General features: G+C 43.4%; 1 protein-coding gene across 1 annotated transcript in view; it reads right to left on the bottom strand.

The window, feature by feature from the left end:
• Positions 1 to 23,546, bottom strand: part of LOC128330137 (amphiphysin-like) — a 143,023-nt gene that overhangs the window by 72,607 nt on the left and 46,870 nt on the right. The window contains exons 2-3 of the mRNA XM_053262481.1: positions 16,312 to 16,392; positions 3,008 to 3,062 (exon numbers count right to left, since the gene is read on the bottom strand). Coding sequence (XP_053118456.1) covers positions 3,008 to 3,062; positions 16,312 to 16,392 — 136 coding nt within the window. The remainder of the gene's footprint in view (positions 1 to 3,007; positions 3,063 to 16,311; positions 16,393 to 23,546) is intronic.

Raw genomic sequence — 23,546 nt, 5'->3', positions numbered from 1 at the left:
TGAGAATGCAAGTTTCTATGTCTTTGATCATTTAACACCTCCTGCCAAAACTACACAGTAAGGATGCAAACCAAAGAATGAAAATATCTAAAAGATGGGAGGGACTGATATGATCCAAAAAGACTATACTTAAAAGACCAAAACTGTGAACTGCACAACATTAAAATGAACAGACCGCCCCCACCCCAAACAGTGACAACTTTGTGGAATGCCTTTCCTACAGATATTTGTATGCACTCTCTCTCTTCTATACCTTTAGGTGCCAAGTTAAAAATTGGGCTATTCTGGTGTGTCTCCTTTTCCTTCTCCTTCTCCTTCTCCAATGTTGGGAGGAAGTGTCAACAGACTGGATTGTACCCTATATATTTTTCCCAATTCTGAACCTATTTTGCATTCCTTGGTAACAGAATTTCAAAAAACCTGCTGAACTCTTGCCCCCCCTCCCCGCCCCAGTGATATTTAAAGGTGCAATGGGGTAGAAATTTAGATAATGCCACTTCCTTCAAATTAGCTTCTCACACCTATATCTAGGCACCTCACCAACTTTTGCCAGGTAGAGCTAAAAAAAAGTATCTTCAAAAGTATATCCATAACTACAGTCCACTATGATGCAATGATCGGCAACAATTCACATTAAAGCAAAATATCAGTGTATGAATTTGCTCCCTGACAACCAAAGCTTTTCAAAAGAAAACATCACAGTCTGCAATAAGGAAGCACAATCAGATCTACACAGCAAAGTAAAATGTGTTTTAAATATATAAATGGCAGAGACAGTTGTTGCCATCATGAGAACTTTCACAGCATCAGACACCCAGCCCACACAATGGAAAGCCCATCTGCCCAAGGAGGGTGGGGGGAATATCACATTATATTTTACAAAACGTATGGCTTGTAATCTAGGGGCATGGATGACTCTAAATGTAAAACTAGCACCAAGTGGGTGCTAAAAGTAAAGGAAACTCTAATCTTGCCTAAAAATAAGAACGTCGCTGTGATCTGTAGAGCAATAGATGATATACAACAACTGCTGCAAGAGTTCTTACTGGAGCCAGTTTTCAGGAAGACGTTACTCCATTGTTACACCAGCTACACTGGCTACCAAAGGCAATTCAAGGTGCTGGTCACTGCACCCAGATTCAAATGAAAGACAAGATACATGTAATGGAGTAAACTAGGGCCACATTTTATTAATAATCTCAGAAAACATGCAATGGGGCAACATTTCCAACATCCCTAATCTGAGTAGGGGCAACTTGATTCCTCATGGGATTTAGCCTCCTAAAGATGGCTGCTTTCCCTACTGCTGGTGGTTTGCCAGCAGCCATCTGACCTCTGGCTTCCTCCTTACCACAGGATCTTCTGTGTCGAGGGAGGGTTGCCCACATCACTAACACCCAAGCTGCAAAGCTCTGAGTGGTTGAGATAAGCAACTCCCCAAAGGGGCTCCATTCCCAGCTCCCCAGGACACAAAACTCTGAGATGTTGTTCGATGGAAACCCCTTCACCATAAAAGTGCCTCCAGTTGAACACCAATAAGACACACTACCTGCCAGCATACACTTGCCAGTGTGACCAGGCTAGCCTATTTAATGGTACCACCCCAATGAAAAGCCAAAACCATGATCCAGTGAGGAATAGGCCAAAATGTTTCTACCACAAGCCAATCAGGTGAAAACAAAAAATTCAGACTTGGCCCCATCAGTGGCAATCAGCTGTCCCCCACTAGTCAGGGTGGACGGGTGGTTGCCGAGCTGTGAGAAGGACTGTGGGGGGCAGGCAGGGCCACACCTGTTTTATATTTGCATTGAGCATGCACACACACACACAAATGGGCAGATGGCTACTCATGTGTCCAGCCTTTCTCAGGTTTGGGCACACACACCCTTGCAGGACATGCTTCATGCACAGGGGGAGTGGCATTACCGCTTAAGCTATAAAAAGTTTGGGATAGCTAAAGGACCGTCTCCCGCTCTGGCTATTTGGGCAAGACATTAATTGTAGTTTTTTATTTGTGTTTATTGTTGTGTTGGCCTTTTCTATGAATCAAACTTTAGTTGATTTGATTTCTGTCATTTTTATACTTATGTAAGATGGCAATGGTAAACCCCACTTGCCTTCTACCAAAGACAACCACAGGGCTCTGTGGTCGCCAGGAGTCGACACCGACTTGACTGCACACTTTACCTTTAAGTCATTTAGAGTTTTCTTTTGATTGGAAAGGCAAATTAAACATTTCTAAATAAAATAGTGTGTATATATATGCACAAAAGAACATAATAAATAGCAGCATGATGCATTTCTTTTTAATTTGAGACTTTCTCCATTTTTATATTACATCTAACCATTTTAATTTTTATTTATTTAAAGCAAACAGGTCTTCAAAGCAGCTTAAAAAAATAAAACAGCAAAATCAATAACGCAACAATAATAAAAAGCAGCAATAAAGCAGTTTTACCAAAGGTTTGAAAGAAGGGGTTCTCAAGCCTGGACCCCCAGATGTTGTTGGACTACATCAGGGTTCCCAACGTGTGGTACTCCAGATGTTGTTAAACTACAAATTCCATCACCCCCAGCTACATCTTATTGTGGCTGGGGATGTTGAGATTTGTAGTTCAGTAATTTATTGTGGCTGGGGATGATGGGAGTTGTCATTCAGGAATATCTGCAGTGCCACAGGTTGGGAACCACTGGACTACAATTCCCATCACCGCTGGCCACAATGGCCCAGGTTTGAGAGAATAAAACTGTCATCAAAAGGACAGGAGAAATGGGACTGAATCTGGAGTCTTCTGCATGCAAAATAGATGCTTTACTAATGGGCAATAGCCCCAAATCCTAGGAGATTGGTGGTCATCTGCCATAACATCAAAGACACTTAGGAGAAGCAAATTTCTGAAAGCTATCTTAGTATATGTTCAAACTTCCACAAAACAGTTGATTCATCTGAATAGTGAAATACTGAAGAAGAAAAAGTTTGAAAAGCTTGCATTTTGACTGCAATTACCTTTGATTGCAGCTAAATATCCTCGGAGTTCTTTCTGGAGTCTGGAACCTTCTGCCTGAAATACAATGCAGAAGCAAAATGATATAATGTGTGTAACACAGTGGAACAAGCACAGCTCCATTAGAGAGGATAATTTCATTCTCATATGCTTATATAATTAGGTATACATGCAGCATTTGTTTGTTTGTTTTTTAAACCATAAAGGAGCCTGATGCTGTTCTGTTCTCTCACTGACAACAAATACAATTCCAGAAGATAATAACTTTATGCAACAAACGTGTGGCTGGTTTCTTCTGTATACAAAATGTACTATTGCACAAGCGACTCCTTTACAAACCAGCCTGTGTGGGCTTCCATGTTTGTACTGTTTCAAAATTAAGGAGTAAGTATTCATGCAGGTCTAGATCATCACGTTCTGCGGGCATGCCCTGCATTATTTCTGGGCTCCATAAAGCACTGAACACAGATGCAGCTGACTTTGGCAACTGGTTCGTCGGCATCACTATAGTTTGCTCTGAATCATAGTGGCCCTCCAAGGTTGCAAGTCTTTCCCATCTAGGTTAACATGTTTTAAGCTGGAAATATTGGGACCTGAACCTTATGCACCAAAAGCAAATGGGCTGAGCATGTGTACCGAGCTGAGGCTCCTCCCTCAGCATGGTAAGAACTGGTGACTTTCTGAACTGTAAGCAACACTGCCCGTCAGTTGATAAATACATTAACCACAACCCAGAGAGCTACAAGGCACACCAGAGCTGACTCTGAAGCAAACTGAAACAATCCTACCTGCCTGCTCCTGGTCCCCGCCACTGCACCTCCTCCTCTCTACTCTCATGCAACCCTTCTTGCTGCCTTCCCCCCCTCTCCAGTTCCTCCTGAGCGTGTTCTGCCTGCCCTACCCCGCTAGGTCAGAGCCTGCTGCCACCACCCCTTTCCCCTTCCCACTTCCCAGGGTGCACTCTGCCACTGCTACCATCATCGCCAGCCACTGCGCAGGCTTCAAAGCAGGCAGCATCCAGCTCTGCCACCTCATGACCCATCAGTGCTGCTGCCAGACACTTGCTCACTGGCCCACTAATCACCAGTGCTATCACCCCAGCTCTGCACCTTCCTGGCGAAGTATAGTGGGTAACAGCTTGGGTCCAGGGTATTTAAGAGAGTGCCTTCTTTGTCGTGACCCCAGCCGCTTACTGAGATGGCATGGGATGGTTCGATTACGGCTGTCAGCAGCTCGTTTGGAGGCAATGGGCGACCGGGCTTTCTCTGTGGCTGCCCCAGGGTTTTGGAATGTGCTCTCTGTCGGTATCAGAGCTTCTCCATCTCTGGCCGACTTTAAAACATCATTGAAGACACCAGTTTTCTCAGGCTTTTTGATAAAAACTATTTTTAAATGGGCTTTTTTTGTTAAAACTATTTTTTACAATTTTAGGATTTTAAAATTGTTTTGGTTTTTATTGAGTTTTATTTATTGTTTCAAGTGGTGTACACCAGTGACGAAAGGCCACAGAGCAAGTCAGCGGGTGGCTGCGGCTGCTGAAGCCATGGCTGGTAGGGCCGACTGGTCACTGAAAGGGTGAAGCCAGACGCTGCCTGCTTTGAAGCCCAAACATCAGTGACAGCAGTAGTGGCACTCCAGGATGAACCCAGAAGGAGAAGGCGAGAAGAAAAAAAGAGCAGCAGCAAGCTCTGGCCCAGGCAGCAGGAAGCACTTTTCAGTTCACCTCAAGTGGGCAAAAGCTTTGAGCCATAACTGCAGCTCACCAAGTGGTCTGTTTAACCTCTTTTTCTTTTAACAATAGACCATCATGCCCCATCCCAAACTGCTTTTGAAACAGATAAATGATAAAAGCAAGGCATAAAAGCAAATACTATTAGTAATATTCAAAATCTTGTGATTTCTTATTAAAGTTTTTTTTTTTAAGATTTAACTTGCCCCCAATCCCCATCCTGTGGGCAGCAGTGGGGCGGGCGCGGGGCAGCAGCAGGGCTCTGAGGAGGCCCCCCAAAAACATTTGGGGGCCCCTGGAGACAGGAAAACACGAACCAGATCCCCAAGATCCATGGCAAAGTGCGCATCTGCATAGGAACATAGAGACATGGGAAGCTGCCATATACCGAATCAGACCATTGGTCCATCTAGCTCTGTATTGTCTACACATATTGGCAGCCGCTTCTCTGAAGTTGCAGGCAGGAACCTCTCTCATCTTGGAGATGCCAGGGAGGGAACTTGCAACCTACTCTCCCCAGAGCGGCTCCATCCCCTCAGGGAGGATATCTTCCAGTGCTCACATATAGTCTCCCATTCAAATGCAACCAGGGCAGATCTTGCTTAGCAAAGGGGACAATTCATGCTTGCTACCACCTAATGGCGCAGCGGGGAAGTAACTTGTCTTGGCAGCAAGAGGTTGCTGGTTCAAACCCAGTCTACGGGAAACACCTATATCGTGCAGCAGTGATAGAGAAAGATGCCGAAAGGCATCATCAGCTCATACTGCACAGGAGATGGCAATGGTAAACCCCGCCTGTATTCTACCAAAGAAAACCACATGGCTCTGTGGTCTCCAGGAGTTGACACCGACTCGACGGCACAACTTTACTTGCCCCCCTCCACAAGATCAGCTCTCCTCCCATGTTCACTCAAAATACTCAGGTGGACCTCATGGAGTTCAGTGGGGCTTACTCACAAGAAAGTGTGCATAGGATTGCAGCTTTGAACATTTGGAACTCGCCATATCTCAACTGTTGCCTTTCAGAGACGCCCTGGAATCCTCAGCAACTATATATATTGACCTGCAAAGAGGCACCTTTTGAAGTGGTTACTCTCTTAGTAACCACTTAGTAATTTAGTAGGGGAAGAGCAACTATCCCTATCCAGCCCCAGCATAGCATGTTTCCAATGACTGTTGCTATTACTTGTGTTTCTTTTAGATTGTGAGCTCTTTGGGAACCGCAAAGCATCTTATTTCCTTTCCGATATAAAATGCTTTGTGAACTTTTGTTGTTGTTGAAAAGCACGCAGTATATATTCTTCCATGAAGTTTAATAGCAGAATTCTCCTGAGGGGTTCAAAACTGTCCCTGAAGAGAGTACTGGGTTTTAGGAGCTGAAATCTCAAGCAGAAAGCCCAGGAAGACTATGGGAGAACCACGTACATGGTGCAATTCTGTGTAAAAAGCAGAGGAAGGAAAAGGAACCCACTGAGAATTTGGAAGTTCTGTGTTGTTAGCAGCATCTATTATGTGTTCCTGATGAAGCCTACATCAAAGGAGTATTTGCAGAGAAAGAAACTCTTGTCAAATGTCCTTATATTTAAAAAGCTCTTCTTCATGATATGCTGACTATTCTGTGTAATTATGAAAGACCTACACACCCGTTTCTTGCAATGCGATAACCTTTAAAAATTACTCCTTTGATGTATTGTAAAAAAATTCAAAACAGAATCCAAAAGAACACAGATTGATTTAATTACAACTTTGTATTAATAATAACAATTATTATTAGCCATAAAAGCAGACAATCTTTATAATTAATCCTTGAAAACATGCCCGTGGGGATGTGTCTTGGCACCCAGCGGCGGAGGCACCGGAGGTCATGTGAGAGACCTCTTTAAGTTTGATTATGGCAAAGTCTTAAAACATTGTAGAACTTTGCATACCTTAGAAAAATCAGACAGAAAATCATGGAGTTAAAGGCAAGGCTTTTAAAAATGTGCAGCCAGACAAAAAGCATGCCGTTCCCTGCATCCAAATAGTGCAGTTCAAAAATTCAAGTCAAGTCAAAATTGTATTAAGATGTTGTAAAAATTGATGATGATGATAATGAGAAAAATAAAGTAAGTCATCTAAGCAACTCTAGAACCCAGACCCTGATCAAGCCTATTCTTTTCTCGTTTCCCTGCCAAAGACGCTTTCCACAGATTTCACTGCTACTTCCCACAGTCTTCACCATGGGATATAAGATTCTTCTGCAGTAGTGCTGTCAAATTCCCAATTCTGTGGATGTTCTACCATTCTGTGTAGGCTTCTAAATGCCTTGGAATGTGCCTCAAGGCAACAAAGTATGTGTGCACAGACAATGAAAATGCACAGGCGAGTGTTGGAGCAGCGCATGTTACACAAGTGACTTACACTACAGTACATACCATTGTACAGTCCTGAATATTCCTTTTAAAAAGTACTGCTTAAGGAAGTGGCTGACACCCAGACTCAGCACTCAATAGTATGATTGAGGAGTTATTCTAAAAGACTATTTAATTTCAACATGTTGTTAGGGAACAGCAGTTGCAGGGCAAGAGAAAGCAGGGAAACTTACCCCGATGACGGGGATAGCCCAGCCATTGTGCCATGCGCCCCCACCCACTGCCCCAACTTGAGAGTAAAGGTGAGTACGCAGGGGGTGAATTCAGCCCAAGTTGGCCCAGATAGGGAGAAGCACCCAGGCAGGATGATGGGGCTGAGTTCTTGCACAGTCTGTAATCCCGCGAGATTTCAGGGCAAGATCTCATTCCAGTCCAAGATCTCACAAAATTTGCCAAGTCTGCCTGCACCTATATAAAGGTGGACTGGTTGAGGATGAGGGGCCAGTAACCGACGAAGGCCTGTGCTGGATAGTGCCCTGTGAGCTGGACTGAGAGTACCATCAGGGGGATTGTCTGAATATAATAAGCCCCGCTATAGGTGGTGCTCTGAAAACCTCTGAGGCCTGCCCTGGCTACTTGGAAGCTTTTCCTTATTTCAGCCCAGGTGCTTCAGGACCCCACATAGGACTAGGGGTGTGCACAGATCCAGTTGGTCCAGTTCGGTTCGAGTCCAAACCGGACCCAAACTGGAAGGCCAGTTCAGTCCGGCACCCCCTCAACCCCCACTCCCAGTCTGGTCCGGGGGGTGAGTTTGCAAACTTAAAAACGTTTTTAAAGTTTTAAAAGATAAGTTTTTAAACTTACCCCCTCGGGGGGGGATACTCTGAGGCAATGGGGGGGGTGTCCCGTGGAGGCTGCCCCTCCCCCACCAGCCCTTCCCAAACTGGCCCATTCAGCTGTTCTTTGGTCCATTCAGGCCTGTGTGGTGGCCACACTTGCACAATGGGGCTCTGCGTGGCCTGAGAATGGCCGAACAGGTTGGTTTTGGAAGGCAGGGAGGCTGGCGGGGGGAGAGGGAACCTCCATGGACCTGCTGGAGCCTTGGAACCCCCCCCCCCCCCACCGCAAAACATTTGTCGTTGAACCTGTTTGCACATTCCTACATAGGACTACTCAGGGATAGTTTAGTCTGGAAGTCAGCCATTCCCAGTGCCTGGTGAAAAGTACTGAGGCATTCACTGAGGACTAATTTACTCTAAAATAGTTTAGTTGTTGTGGTTTCTTCCCCAAGGAATCCTGGGAAGTGAGGAGGTTCATGGTGGGAAGGGGCTCAGATTCTCTAAGCAATACATTTTACCCTCAGAAAAACACACTCACAAATCAACAATTCTTAGATTTACTTGAAAGAAACAATGACAGTAAAACAGGACTGGTACAGGATGTGGAGCACAGACTCTTTTTTAATTTGGAGCCATCAAAGCCATCAAATTAAAATATCTGGCAGTGCTGCTGTCTGTATTGTGATTAAATATACATCTGACAACTTGATTAATGTAGATGTAGCTTCCTGAAGTACAAATAAGTACTGTATGTACAAATTTGTGGGTGCTGTGCTAATCTGTTTCAGCTATAAAACACTGCAGAGGAGGGAACTGTGTCCTGCTCTTTCTCTGAGGGCCATTATGACTTTTTTCATTCACCACTATAAAAATGCATGACAGCAAAAATAAAGGGGGTGGGAGTTTTACTTGCGACAGTAAGGGAAGTATGTAATCAGCCTCCTTGGGCAGGATCAAGACTACATTAGTCATGGAATTAGCTCCTGGCAGAAGGGGGTGAGTGACAGCTCCAAGGCGGAACTTCCTCCCTGCCTTCTGAGCTGTATATGTGAGTGGGGCTTTGCTTAATCATGTCTGAAGAGAGCATGCTGAAGATCCCAAGTGCCATCTCCAGTATCATAGCTCAAAGGTCACATTACCACAATAGGACTGAGCTCTTCCCATGACCAAAGAGCTCCTGTCAGTCAGAGTAGATGGGCCAATGGACTGACTCCATGAATATTTACCAGTGTGGTTGCTACTGCCCGGTTTGGTTTCCCAGCTAAGTTATATACTGTTTTCCCACTAATGCATATTACGTTCTTTGACCATAGTTATAGCTTGAGATTTTAAAAAATGCATTGTATAAGGAAGTAAACTCATAAAATGTGTTGCTCTCTGGGAAGACAAGATAAGAATGTGGCTCGTTTAGTCACTTGATTTAGGAGTCAGGACATATATTCAATTTGATGCACACACAAAATGTTATTCAAGGCCAATTTTCTTAGGATTTAGCCATTACATAAGTCACATCTGTGCTACAGCAATTTAAGTTACAATAATTTGCTTTATCACTTGGCTGCCATGGAAATCAGTGGGTGTTTTTTGGTGGGGTTTTTTTAAAAAATCATTTAAAAAGTCATCTTCTGAGCATAGCATTTGTGGCATTTGCCAACCAAGAAGAGAAAGCTGAAAAGAGAATATTTAGGCCCAAACTACAAGTTATAAAGAATTCATGACTGCTGCCCATCCACATGTCTTCCTATCACCCCAGTAGCGTTTTGTTAAGGGCAATGCACGATGCAATGTGCTTGCTCTCAAGGTTCCCTGCCACGTTCGTTTCATTGGTTGCTGTGTGCAGGGCTGGGGAAACCAAGCATGAGGATGTTACATGATGCATTTTTTGTAACTGGACATTACCAAGCAGACACAGAAGGAATCCTAAGTTGGTCACATGTTCCTCATTACATACAGCTTGGGCCTAAAAATATAAAGAAAGTCTGAACAATATTTAGGGACAAGCTATATATTGCTTGTGTGATAGTGTGTTTTAAAAGCAAGAGAGAGAACCACTGCTATTTTTATCTTACAGGCCAGCTGGGCCTGCATCAGAATCATTCCACTGAAAATATCTTCAACCTGGGCCAATTCATATCCTAAAGGATTGATGGAAGGGAACACAACCAGGGTGTAACTTGTGACTGGCATACTGTGGCCTTTTTAAAGCATCCAAAGAAGTCCCATTGAAATTATAAGTTAGACAATGCCTATAATAATAGACAATGCCTAATAATAATAATAATAATAAATATCTTTAAGGAAAAATTAAAACCTCTTTTAATTTCAGTGGGACTACTTGAGTAATTTTCCTCATTCTGTCAGCCAACAACAACAACAAAAGAATAGCACGTGAATCACCCCTGAGTTGCCATAGACTGGTCCACACGTGCATCTTTCCACTCATTGCGATGACTCATCGTGCAGCTTTGATATCACCTGAGGTCAACTCAGCACAATAATTTTCAGTTGAGGCCATCTGTAAATTTTGCTAGGAGCATTCAAATGATGAGCAATCAAGCAATGTACATGCATGTGTGAACCATCCCAAAGTCTTGAGTCTCACTGTACTTTATAAAAGCCCACAGCATACTGCTGCTTAGTTTCATTTTATATTTAGGATGGTTTAATATGATGTTATGTATACTTTTAAATTGCATGTCACCTTGAAAGCTCAGATGTGAAGGATGGAGAAGATTTTTTTTTAAACCCTGAATGAATGAATGAATGAATGAATTCTAAAATTTATTTTTATTTATTTATTTATTTTATTTTATAAAATTCTATACAGCCCAAAACTTGTGTCTCTGGGCGGTTGAGTTATAACGCTTCTGGCTGAGTTAAAACACTTCTAGTATCAGTGTTTTGCTTCCTCATTACTTCTTCTGGTCACTCAGGCTAGTGACTGACATCTTTAGGAGGCCTTTGGGAACCTATTAGTCTGTCCAGTAGCAGCTCCAAGCTGTTAACTCCCTTACTACAGGTTGCTAGCTAATAGCCAATTTTTTAGTTGGCTTAAAGCATTGCAGTTCTGTTGGCATTAATGAAAACTCTCTGCCTCAGCTGCAGACCCAGCCAAACAATGTGGAGCACGCTGCCTCTCATACTGTCAGCCTATTTTCCTACCCCATGGTGGCAGTGGCAGTGCCAGAGGAAAGTGGGAAATGAGTGCAACTGGCTCCCTGACCATAAGGCAACAGGCAAAAAACCAGACTTAGAGCACAAGGTTAATTTTATTCTGTGTTGGCTAAGAAGTCAGTGACAAAAGATAGCCCCTCAAAATACAAGCTCCCACTCCCTAAAACACCTTAAAGTGGCGCAGCGGGGAAATGCTTGACAAACAAGCCGAAGGTTGCCGGTTCGAATCCCCACTGGTCCTATATCAGGCAGCAGCAATATAGGAAGATGCTGAAAGGCATCATCTCATACTGCGTGGGAAGAGGCAATGGTAAACTCCTCCTGCATTCTACCAAAGACAACAACAGAACTCTGTGCGTGCCAGGAGTTGAAATCGACTTGATGGCACACTTTACCTTACTCCCTAAAAAGTAGTTTTTAATTGTTTCACTGCTGTACAAACTAGCAATGGCAACTCTGACATTTTATTTTTAATGTTCATCCATACATGTTTTATTTACTATTTGCTTTCCTTCAAATGAGTATAGGGTGCAATAGGCAGATCCAAGTGGGTTAGTCATGACTGAGCAACATCGAAACCATTGAGGAGAGCTGGTCTTGGGGTACCAAGCATGACTTGTCTCCTTAGCTAAGCAGGTCCTGGTTGCATATGAATGGGAGACTAGAAGTGTGAGCACTGTAAGATATACCCCTCAGGGGATGGAGCGGCTCTGGGAAGAGCAGAAGGTTTCAAGTTCCCTCCCTGGCTTCTCCAAGCTAGGGCTGAGAGAGATTCCTGCCTGCAACCTTGGAGAAGCTGCTGCCAGTCTGTGAAGACAATATACTGAGCTAGACAGACCAATGGTCCGACTCTGTATATGGCAGCTTTCTATGTTCCTATGAAACCAATGAGACAAGTTAGTAATGAATGTGGTCCCACTGATTTCAACGGGACTTCCATCGCCTCAGGAAACCCTGGATACTAAAGCCCTTTTCAGCTATTATGTTGTATGAGTGTACACATCTCTATATATTCACACAATTTTGTGTGTGAATGACTGTACCTGTGTTCATTTAAACAGTGAACCTGGATACCAGTCCCTCAAACGCATGGTACAGTTAGGAAGTATACTGCAAAGCTATACCTGTGTTCAGCACAGCATGTGAATAACTGTACCTGTGTACACTGTACATGCACTGTACAAGTGTTGAACATAATGTGCAAATACTATGTTTTGTTTTCTTATACATGACTGATAAGCTAAAGAGGTTACTAATGTGTTCTGCCTGAAATGGAGAGCCACTGCCAGTCAGTGTCGATATTACTGAGCTAGATGGACTAATGGTCTGACTCAGTATAAGGCAGCTTCCTATGTTCTTATGTTCATTCAAAGTGATGTGGTTCCACAACAGTCAAGGGGGCTGCTCCAGCGTAAGGAGGATTAGACTACAGTAACCAGTTCAGAGCAACAAAGGCACTCCAGTGTACATGGTGAGCTCCTTGCACTTGTGGGCAGCATAATTGTATGGGCAAATTATAAGTTGCTGGTAATAACCGATAAGAGCATCTTCTTGACTACGGGTCCCATCACCCATTGAAATCATCCAGATTTCAATGAGCTCGTCAGGTAGCTACTCAGGGACAGGCCTTCTCTGTTGCTCCCCTGAGACTCTGGAATGCACTCCCTGCTGCAATAAGGAGGCTCCTCATCTCTGCCAGCTTTTTAAAAGTCCTTAAACATGCATTTATTCACCCAAGCTTTTTAATTAGAACTGTGGTTTTAAACAGTTTTATTTTTTTTTAATTTTTGTTTTATTTGTTTTATGTTGTTATAAACCACCCAGAGACATACATTTGAGGAGGTCAACAAATATGATAAATAATTCACTTCAGTGGAGGGAGCTGTTCTAGACATGCAAAGAGACGTGTGTGTAGAGCTGCTCCTTCCACTGAAATGAGTGGTCCTTGCTGGAGAGGAAGCCCCACATATGCATTGCTATCAGATCCCTGTGTCCACAGCCAATTGTTCATTTGGAGCATGTCTGGGATCCTCCATGCACTTCCTAGAGTTTTTAAATGGAGCTGGCTCAGTTAATGAAGCATGTACATGGCTGCCTGCAGTCTCCATTTTTTCCTAATAATTATTTAAATGGGTTGGTCTTTGGGGGGAAATTGCACAGAAATCTTATCTTTAAAAGACTGGTGTCTTTTTTTTTCTACTGTTCACATTTTATTGATTTTTCTGGATGAAGAGAATAAAGCAAGGCTGAAATATCCTCCAAGTTACCTTAGAAACATCCAATTATAACTGGCATAATGAGAGTACTGAGAGATGAAGAAAAACAAAAACAACTCCATATAATTGATTCTAAGAAGCAGTCCTAAAAAATCTCTCATACACAAAAACCTATGTTTGAAAACTGAAAAAGAGATAAACCAGTGGAATATAATTCTATGGGGAATAAAGATCTTTCAACGAACCTGTTCAGAGGATCATCCCCAGAAAAATTATGTGGATTATTCGTTCCAGTGTAAGTTTCCTACATATATGGTGTATAACCCTGCTAACTGAGGAAAAAGGCACCTTTTAGAGTAGTGATTGTCTTCTATTTAGCAGGGGGAGAGCAATTTTCCCTATCCAGCCTCAACACAGCATCCTTCCAGTGGTTGTTGCTGGTGTCTACCTTATGTTTGTTTGTTTGTTTGTTTGTTTGTTTGTTTGTTTTAGACTGTGAGCCCTTTAGGAACAGGGAGCCCTCTTTAGTTGTGGTTATTTGTCTATGGCCGTATTCACACATAACATGAAACCACGGTTAAATGGGACAGAGATTTGAACTCTGTTACGTCCAAATGCATGCAACTGTGGTTTGGCTGCCCAGAAACGCAAGTTTGGAGCAGCATACAAATTAGATAGATAGACAGATAGACAGACAGACAATGTGTGGTTTCCCTCACCAAACTCCAATTTGCATCTTTGGTATGTAGGAAGTTTCGCCGCCCCAACCTGAGGTTTGGCAGTGGTGGTGTTATGTGCGAACACAGATGGCACCATAACCACAGTTTCATTTGCTTTCTGGAACCACAATCATAGAGACGGCAGTGCAGACCTGCCTGGGATCATGCTTGTTTCATGCCTGCAGTGCTTCTCACTGGCTGCCTCTCTGAGTACTCACCCCGCCCAGCAAAGCAGTTGCCTGGCAACAGGAATGCCGCCACATCCCAACCCAAGCCTGTTAAATGGCAAAGTCACACAGGGGCATTCCCTCTTCCCATTCTGTCCCTTGCTCCCTCATTCCTGGCCAATAAGAGAAAAAAAGGGGACAGGATGATAAGATGGACACTAAGTTATTTGCTCCCCCAAAATGAAGCGACAATGATGTACATTCACAAACACGTCCCTTTCAGATGGCTACACATGCATATCATTATTATCATTATCATTATTATATGCATTCACAGGATCAATTCAAAATCATGTTAGCACTACATGTCATAATGAAATTAGCCCTTCCTTTCTGTGTTGGCTAGACCTGGACACTCCAAAATATGAGCTATTTAACAAATTTTAAGCTGTCTCCACACAATTCTGCAGTCTACTTTCAAGCAAAACACTAGTTGATACGTGCTATTAGTAGTATTATTGTTGGAGGACACCCAAGGGCAGGAATTTTCAAACTCTGCTCCAGATTAACCTGGGAGTTCCATGCAAGCTTACCATGGGCTCCCCAATGATGAGATCATATGGGCGAGCTTCTCTAAAAGACAGGATCCACGCAGCCACTATCCCTTGCAAGATGCAGCCACAGAGCTTCACCAGCTGTGTTCCATAGCATATTCTCAAACCATGGGCGTCACAATGTGGCCCAAGAGACTTGGGCAGCACCCCATGTGAACTGTTTATGCCACCTAAGGCACACCCCAGAATTCGCTGCTACCTGTAGAGGTTCTGAGTGGATCCTCAAGGAGACAAATTGATGTAGAAAAGGCTTCCTGAAGGCAGAAAGTTTGAGAACTCTAGTTCTAGCATTTCCCCCAAGCACTGATTTCCCCTGTTGCCTTATAGCTTTTTTGGTATATGCAAATATACCTAAATTGTTGAGAGCCCCTTGAAATCATTCTTTATATATTCAATGAACACATACAGTGGAGTGGTGCGTGGCCGTTCGAGGATCTGTTCCAAGCTACATGCATTAATTAGAACATCTGTAGAGCCCTTTTCAGGCATTCAAAGCGAACACCACCGAACGCCATTATAGGACTGGAAGCAGGTCGGAAGTCCCGCCCCTAGCCTGTCACTCACTATCCTGACCCTTTCTTTCATTCTTTCTTATTTATTTATTTATTTATTACATTTCTATCCCGCTTTTCCTCCAAGGAGCCCGGAGCAGTGTACTACATACTTAAGCTTCTCCTCACAACAACCCTGTGAAGTGGGTTAGTCTGAGAGAGAAGTGACTGGCCCAGAGTCATCCAGCAAGTGAATGGGGATTTGAACTCGGGTCTCCCTGGTCCTAGTCCAGCACTCTAACCACTACACCACACTGGCTCTCATTCTTCATGCTTAGAGCAGCATTTGTCTGAAGAGACAAATGCTGTAAGTGTGACTGCTCCCATTTCCATAACTGGGAGACTGGTGCATCCCAGCCTCCCAGTCACAGAAACAGGGCAGTCATGTTTACAGCATTAGGCTTCTCAGATAAACACACTCTAAGCATGAAAAGCTGATCAGGAGAATGAGTAAGGCTAGGGGTGGGACTTCCGACCTGCTTCCAGCCTTGTAGGCGTGTTCAACGGCATCTTCTTTGAATGCCTGAACAGGATTGAGGTCAGAGGTGAAATAGGAAGCTGCCATATACTGAGTCAGACCATAGGTCCATCTAGCTCGGTGTTGTCTACACAGACTGGAAGCAGCTTCTCCAAGGTTGCAGGCAGGAATCTCTCACAGCCCTATCTTGGAGAAGCCAGGGAGGGAACTTGGAACCTTCTGATGCTCTTCTCAGAGCAGCTCCATCCTCTAAGGGGAATATCTTACAGCACTCACACATCAAGTCTCCCATTCATATGCAACGAGGGCAGACCCTGCTTAGCTAAGGGGACAAGTCATGCTTGCTACCACAAGACCAGCTCTCCTCTTATCTGCTGAAATCTGCTGCTGAAATCATGCACTCCTTCCCCCGAAGCATTCAATGCATAAGAACATCTGTAATCAACAATGATGTCAAAAGAAACTTACCTCTTGCCGTTTAAAGTTTTGAACGTACTCTTCGAACTGTTCATCTTTTGTTTCATCAGCTTTGCCTAACTTCTGAAGTACCTATAAGGAATGAGAAGGTAGAGGAGAGAGGAAAGAGTTACCTTGAGTAGAATACTCAGAATCTAAGTGGAACAACAGGATTTCTTTAACTCCCTCCATTCATTATCTTGTAGTAACAATTTATTTTTATTATTCTTCAGCTGCGCTATGCACTGCAATGCAAGACTGATCTCTAATGCACATCCATGACACGACTGTTTGAAAATCAAAATCCCAAGTGAGGAGCATCGACTCAAAGCACAAAGCCATTTATGTGCTTGTGTGGGCAGCTGGAAACACTTTCAGAACCCGCAAGGGTCTTGTCCTGCTTTTATGAAGTGATAGATCTTCCTGTCAATGAACAATCCCAAAGGCTATACTGCAGCAATGTGTGGGAGCAAGTTGGTGGAACAATAAACCTCTGTGCCAGCATGCAGCGTTAAACATCTAACTTCATTAAGCTTTCCCCTATGTTTTATGGCTCTTGATACATGGCAGTAATATACATTATTCTAACTTGTATGGAATTTAACATACAACAATGGAGAAGCAGTGACATCTTTTGAAACTGTCTGACAGCTAAGGAGATATGAAATTGTCTTAAACCCAGTTTGGTCTGATGAATGAACATTTGGGCTTAACTACTTAAGTGGTGCAGCAGGGAAATGCTTGACTAACAAGCAGAAGGTTGCCAGTTCAAATCCTCAATGACATGTTTCCCAGACTATGGGAAATACCTATATCGGGCAGCAGCAATATAGGAAAATGCTGAAAGGCATCATCTCATACTGTGCGGGTAGAGGCAATGGTAAACCCCTCTTGTATTCTACCAAAAGAAAACCACAGGGCTCTGTGAGCACCAGGAGTCGAAATCACACTTTACATCACACTTTACTTTTACATGTACTTGAAGGCTTTTCATTACAGGTTGTGTGTGTGTGTGTGTGATATGAACTAGTTATAGCTAATGCTTTTACCACTGCTACTGTATTTACCCAAATCGAAGACGACTCTGAATTTAAGACGACCCCCTTAAAAAATAGAGGTTATATACAGATTATTCCTGCATTTATTCAAAACGAATAAATGAAAGGAATAAAGGACTCTGAATTTAAGATGACCTCTTGATTTCTAATATAAAAAAACTTGGAAAAAACTTAAACTTGGTAAATACAGTAATACATGAGGAAAAGGTTGTCAGAGTACATTCTGACTATGCTTAAAAGGGCCATGATGTATGATCCAGATAAATAATATTTGGACATAACATCGGGTGTGAGCTCAATGGCTGGCATCCAGACTAAATTACTCATGTGTAGTCCCAATGAAGCTAATGGGACACATCAGCATAACTAATGTCCCATTAATTACAAAGGGATTACTCATGAGTAATTTATGCGGGATGTCAGCCTGATATATATATATATATATATATATATATATATATATATATATATATATAATTTTTTTAAAATGTAAAAGAGAAATATGCACATCTCTCTCATAGAGGAGACTAATGAATAAGACAACCTTTTGTGGAAGTTAGGAGACAAGGTTATAGATTATTCTGCAGATGTCATAAAATACACTGGGGAGCTGCATTGCACATACAGATATGTAACTATGAACAACATAAAATAAAAGCATGAGCTTCCTAGACTACCAGTTAACTGATATACAGAACAATCCACGCTCCTTATATAAAGGATATATACTCATATAGAGGATCATTTAAACCACTGGTTTCCAACAGGTCAGTCATGACTCACCACAGAAATTTCTATCTAAATTTTTAAAATATAAAATTTGGAACTTAAAAAAACACCACCCTAGTCATAATCTGTTCACCTAAAAAAAAAAAGTATTATCATTACTGGGCTGAATGCACTTAATCACACTCCCTGCAAAGTCTGGGTTGATCACTGGTCATGCTACATGGGCAAAACAGATGCCCTTGCAAAGTCTAATGGGATTAAGAGAAGGGCAGCAGCAACCTCCTAATGTGATTGCAGCAGTCTGGGAGCAAAGCCTAGCTTCCTAGCAACCGATACTAGGAAAAGAACAAAAGGGAGTATCCTTCACATTCCATGATCATAACCTTTTTCACATGTGTTGATATCTACTAACTTCCTCATACACAAGCAGCAGCGAATGAAGCAGAGTGAGGTGGGGAGACTCAAAACATTATACTTTTTGTATGATTACAGAGGGAGGAGATGAGATGTGGGGCTGCTACTTTTGGCAGCAGGCGTGCATGTGCCACATCATCTGGTTCTCGTCCTATCAAGAGAAGTTATCATTTGATTTAGGATTACTTTAGTACAGTAACGGGGAGGATGATTACCCTTTTTGTACATCCAGGGTAAATCTGAAGAACTTACACGTCTCCACCATGTTTAGATGCCATTACACTAGAAGTGCAAAAGGAGGAAGCATCACTCCCTTGTGCTTCCTCTTTCAGCACTTCCCTTTTGTAGTATTCAAAACTAATCTCAGGCTCTCCATTCGGGTGTGTCTGCAAGACACCCAAGCTCTCATGGATAACAGAGAGATGAAGAAAGAGAATACTTAAAACCAAACAGAGACAGGATTAATAATTGATGAGGGGCTAAGAGTGAAATGTAAAATTCCATGTAAAGTGTAAAAAGGGGAGAAATAATTTGGTGCCAAATTTGAACAGAGAAAGAACAATTCTGGAGAGAAAAGGGAAGGAAAGATTCCCAAACAGAGAAAGCATGAAGGGGCTATGGATTGTCATCTGAAGGCCACTCTACAAGTGATGATGGCGGTTTCATGTGTTCAAATACAGAGCTGTCCCAATCACATATAAAGAGGGGTCTGGAAGTCAGATTTGAAGAAGAGAGCACTCTTTCACCTGCAGATCACCTCCTCACAACCCCTACCTCCAGGAACGTGACTTCCAAGCAGAGACCAGAAGAGACCCTAGATGAGAGAGAAGTGCTGGGGGAGAGAGGCTGCAGAGAGGTAAGTTACAGGAAAGAAGGAAGACCCCTCTTTCTTTCTGAGGCCTCCTGTGAACAGATCACAAAAATACACAGGAAAAAATGAGCTGGCAGGGTTAAGGCGAATATTACACTGCCATGTTGCTCCAGGCTCCCATACTCCTATGTCAGCAGGAATTCAATGAGGTGGATTTGGGTTGCTGTAGGATTCATCCACATTCACCACCACCACCACCACTACACAAAGCCCTGAACACCTACAGGGCTGCTGATCACAGAACCAAGATCTCTATGGCAACTAAAACCACGTGGTCTTGGTCTGACTCAGAGGTAATTCATTTCTCCTGATGCTTTTAAAGGAGTTTTACTTTCAAATCATATCAAATTCAGCAGGACCTCTTCCAACTGTTCAGCATGCTAGACTGTGCTTCTTCACAGTATGGAAGCACAACTGAGAGTGATAAACAGAGCAGAACAAGAGATCCTTTCCTAGGAAGTTGTCAAAGTGAAGCAAATTCAGGTAGCATCCATGAATGCAAGTGTGAGCATTAAATTGGAACATAGGAACATAGGAAACTGCCATATACTGAGTCAGACCATTGGTCTATCTAGCTTAGTATTGTCTTCACAGACTGGCAGCGGCTTCTCCAAGGTTGCAGGCAGGAATCTCTCTCAGCCCTATCTTGGAGAAGCCAGGGAGGGAACTTGAAACCTTCTGCTCTTCCCAGAGCGGCTTCATCCCCTGAGGGAAATATCTTGAAGTGCTCACACATCAAGTCTCCCATTCATATGCAACCAGGGCAGACCCTGCTTAGCTATGGGGACAAGTCATACTTGCTACCACAAGACCAGGTCTTCTCTCATTGGTCTGGATGTGAGTACATTAAAAGGCTTTTATTCCCCGATATATGTGGGGATGGCAGCAAGTCACAGTACTAAAGGACTGAGACCTTAAAGGCTGATCAACTCTCAGTTCAAATCCTATATACAGTTTTGGGGAGCCTGATTTGGTTTGAGGCGTCTCTACAGAAAATAGTGCCTACTAGCCAACCCGCACAGAGCATCTATGTGCTCTGTGGGGCCAGCTATTCCCCCTTCCTCCTGCCTCACTCTCTTGCCCCCCTCCCCTCCCTCCTATCCCACTCTCTTGCCCCCCTCCCCTCCCCCTCCCACCCAACTCTCTCTCTCGCCCTCCCTCTCCCTCCCACCCTCTCTCATCCTCCTTCCCCCTCTCTCTTGCCCTCCCCCTCCTGCCCCACTCTCTCTTGCCCTCCCCCCTCCTGCCCCACTCATCCAGCCCTCCCTCCCCCCTCCTGCCCCACTCTCTCCAGCCCTCCCTCCCCCTCCTGCCCCTCTCTCTTGGCTCCCTCCCCCTCCCTCCTGCCCCCTCTCTCCTGCCCCACTCTCTTGCCCTCCCTCTCCCTCCCTGTCCCCCACACCCCACCCCGAGTATTTTACCTCACCAGGCAGCGGGCAGCTATTTTCGGCCAGACCTCACCGCCGCCACAGGCCCTCCTTACCGGGCGGCCAAAAAGGGCCCTGCCGCTGCCATGCCTCCTCCCAGGTGGCAAACAGGGAAGTTCCGCCGCCCATTTCCCTCCCGTCCTGGCCTCCAACGGGCACCTGGCCTCAAAAAAAGTATCTTTTGGGGATACTTCAATGTATCCAATATATACGAATGTTTCTTCTGAGATGTATGGAGGAGCCATGTTGATGGAGCGCCTTTTCTTAAAGCCGTGCTTTTTTCCATATTTTTTTTTACATTTGCTTGGTGATCTTGCAGAACATTGTTCTATGTACCCGCATGGAGCATTTTGTTTCCCTCTTTTAATAAAATTTATCTCTCCTTTTTCCTTTTGAAAGGCCTCCTGACTCTGTTTGACTCCCAGTGGTACTTTATGATGAACATAAGAACATAAGTAGGCATTTCTTGAAGCCTCACTTTTTTCAATTTTTCTTTAATTAAAGATTTGCTTGGTGATCTTGTGGAACACTGTATGCACCTGCACAGATCACCAAGCAAATATTTTTTTAAAAACAAACAGCAAAAAGCAAGGCTTTAAGAAAGCCCATAAAGTACCACTGGGAATACAGTCCCAGTGTACCACTCTGGGAATGGTACACCCTACACAGACTTGAATGATGCACAGGGGGAAATGGGAAAAGAACTGACTGGAACCCTATTTAAGCAGCCCCATGTGAACAAGCCCCAGGTTTCCTTAAATTATCTTTCCTGTGCTTATAAGCAGCTAATACATTACCTCATAACTTGTTCTACCTTACCCCACTTAATCTAGCGGTTAAGTGTGGGAAAGGCCCAGGTGTTGACTAGGAGCAGAGTTTCAGTAGTGGCTTTGACATTATGGGACTTCCTCCCATTGGAGGCCAGTTGGACTTCCCTTCCTTTCCAGTGCAGGTATAGCTAAGCACACAAAATATCTGGTTTGCAATGAAACAGACTACATTTGTTTGAGGCATATTCATTTTACTGTTCCTTTTAATTATGGATTTGAACTGCTGTTACATTATTTTTTGTTGTTGCTAAGTTAAGTTAATCATAAGAAATAGTGAAACTATTCTCACAATCACTGAAAAGTGGGCTAAGAGAGCTTAGCTTGCTTTCCAGGGATTGTGGGAACCACCGGACCTGCAGGCGAGCCCGGTGATCCCAAGGTGGCTAGCCCACCTAATTACCCCTCCCCTCCCCTCCCCTTAGATGAGGTTAACGGAGCGAGTGCTCCTTTAACATAATCTTTTTGCTCATGTGTTGCCGCAGCGCACAGCAAGCAGCCTCCCAGGCTCGGGGGTCTCTCCAGGATGCCCCACGCACTCACGCGGGCCATCCTGGAACTTCCCAGAGCCACATGGCCCCCCCATCCCCGCAGCCCCTTCCAGCTCCATGACGGAGTCGGCAGTCATGTGGGCGGTCGATCTGGCAGCCCAGGGCTGCCTCTTGATTATCGGCAGGGAGAGCGGGCTAAACCCACTCTCCCCACAGAACCCCCTCCGGCACTTCACATCAATCGTGTGAAGCACCTCAGTGTGTTTTATGCTTTAAATATGTAAGCTGCTTTGGGATGCCAAGTGTAGGAAAAGCAGGATAAACATATTTTAAAATAAATAAATATGTATAGCTTGCTATTGCTGTGAGAAGCCGCCTAATGGCGCAGCAGGGAAATGGCTTGACTACCAAGTGAGAGGTTGCCGGTTTGAATCCCCACTGGTATGTGTCCCACACTATGGGAAACACCTATATTGGGCAGCAGTGATATAGGAAGATGCTGAAAGGCGTCATCTCATACTGCACAGGAGGAGGCAATGGTAAACCCCTCCTGTATTCTATCAAAGACAGCCACAGGGCTCTGTGGTCACCATGAGTCGACACCAACTCAATGGCTCACTTTACTTTATCTATTGCTATGAATACCATACCTGAGAATATTTCAGATCTCTCTGCATTCTGGACAGAAATCACTTAAAATGTGATTGATTTCCAACAACATACCTTTCATAACTCTATTATTTTTTATATTATTTTTATTCACCCACTCCATAAAAAACTAATGGCACTGGGGAGATAGATAGATAGATAGATAGATAGATAGATAGATAGATAGATAGATAGATAGATAGATTTATTTATAAAGTGCAGCCTATAAACAGACATATTTTCAATCTGCAGTTCTACAGTAAATAAGGTATAAATATTCTTAAGAAGTTTCCATAGAAATAAACAAAAGTTGGAATCCAAAGGGATGCAAGTGGTTTTTAGGAAGTTCTTCTGGCTGACTATTTGTTTTGTGGCTTTGTAGTTATTTTTTTCTGCTGCTGCTGTGTTAGCTGGTTTATTCTGTTATTTTATTGTGGTATTTATTGTTATACACTTGTAAGCCCTACCAATGGCAAAACAGGATTAAAATATTTTAAAAACAAAAACACAAACAAATTCCCTCAGAAAGCTGCTTCATAAAATCAGGGAAACCTCAGGAGTCTCTTGTGGTGCAGCTAAAGGAGCAGAAGTCAGAAACGGCATTTATATCTAAGTAAACTCACTAAATGAAATGTGGAAGAACTACTTTCTGTCGTGAAATATCTATTAAACCTCATTTTATAGTAGAAAAGGTACAGTCTTAATGGTGTATGTTTAAATGAAGACTCCATTACCTTCTAGTCTTCTCCTACTGAAGAAAACCAATGAGGCTATTCTCACAA

This window comes from Hemicordylus capensis, chromosome 6, assembly GCF_027244095.1.
Source record: "Hemicordylus capensis ecotype Gifberg chromosome 6, rHemCap1.1.pri, whole genome shotgun sequence".
Classification (NCBI taxonomy): domain Eukaryota; kingdom Metazoa; phylum Chordata; class Lepidosauria; order Squamata; family Cordylidae; genus Hemicordylus; species Hemicordylus capensis.
This window is presented reverse-complemented; position numbering and strand designations above follow the sequence as displayed.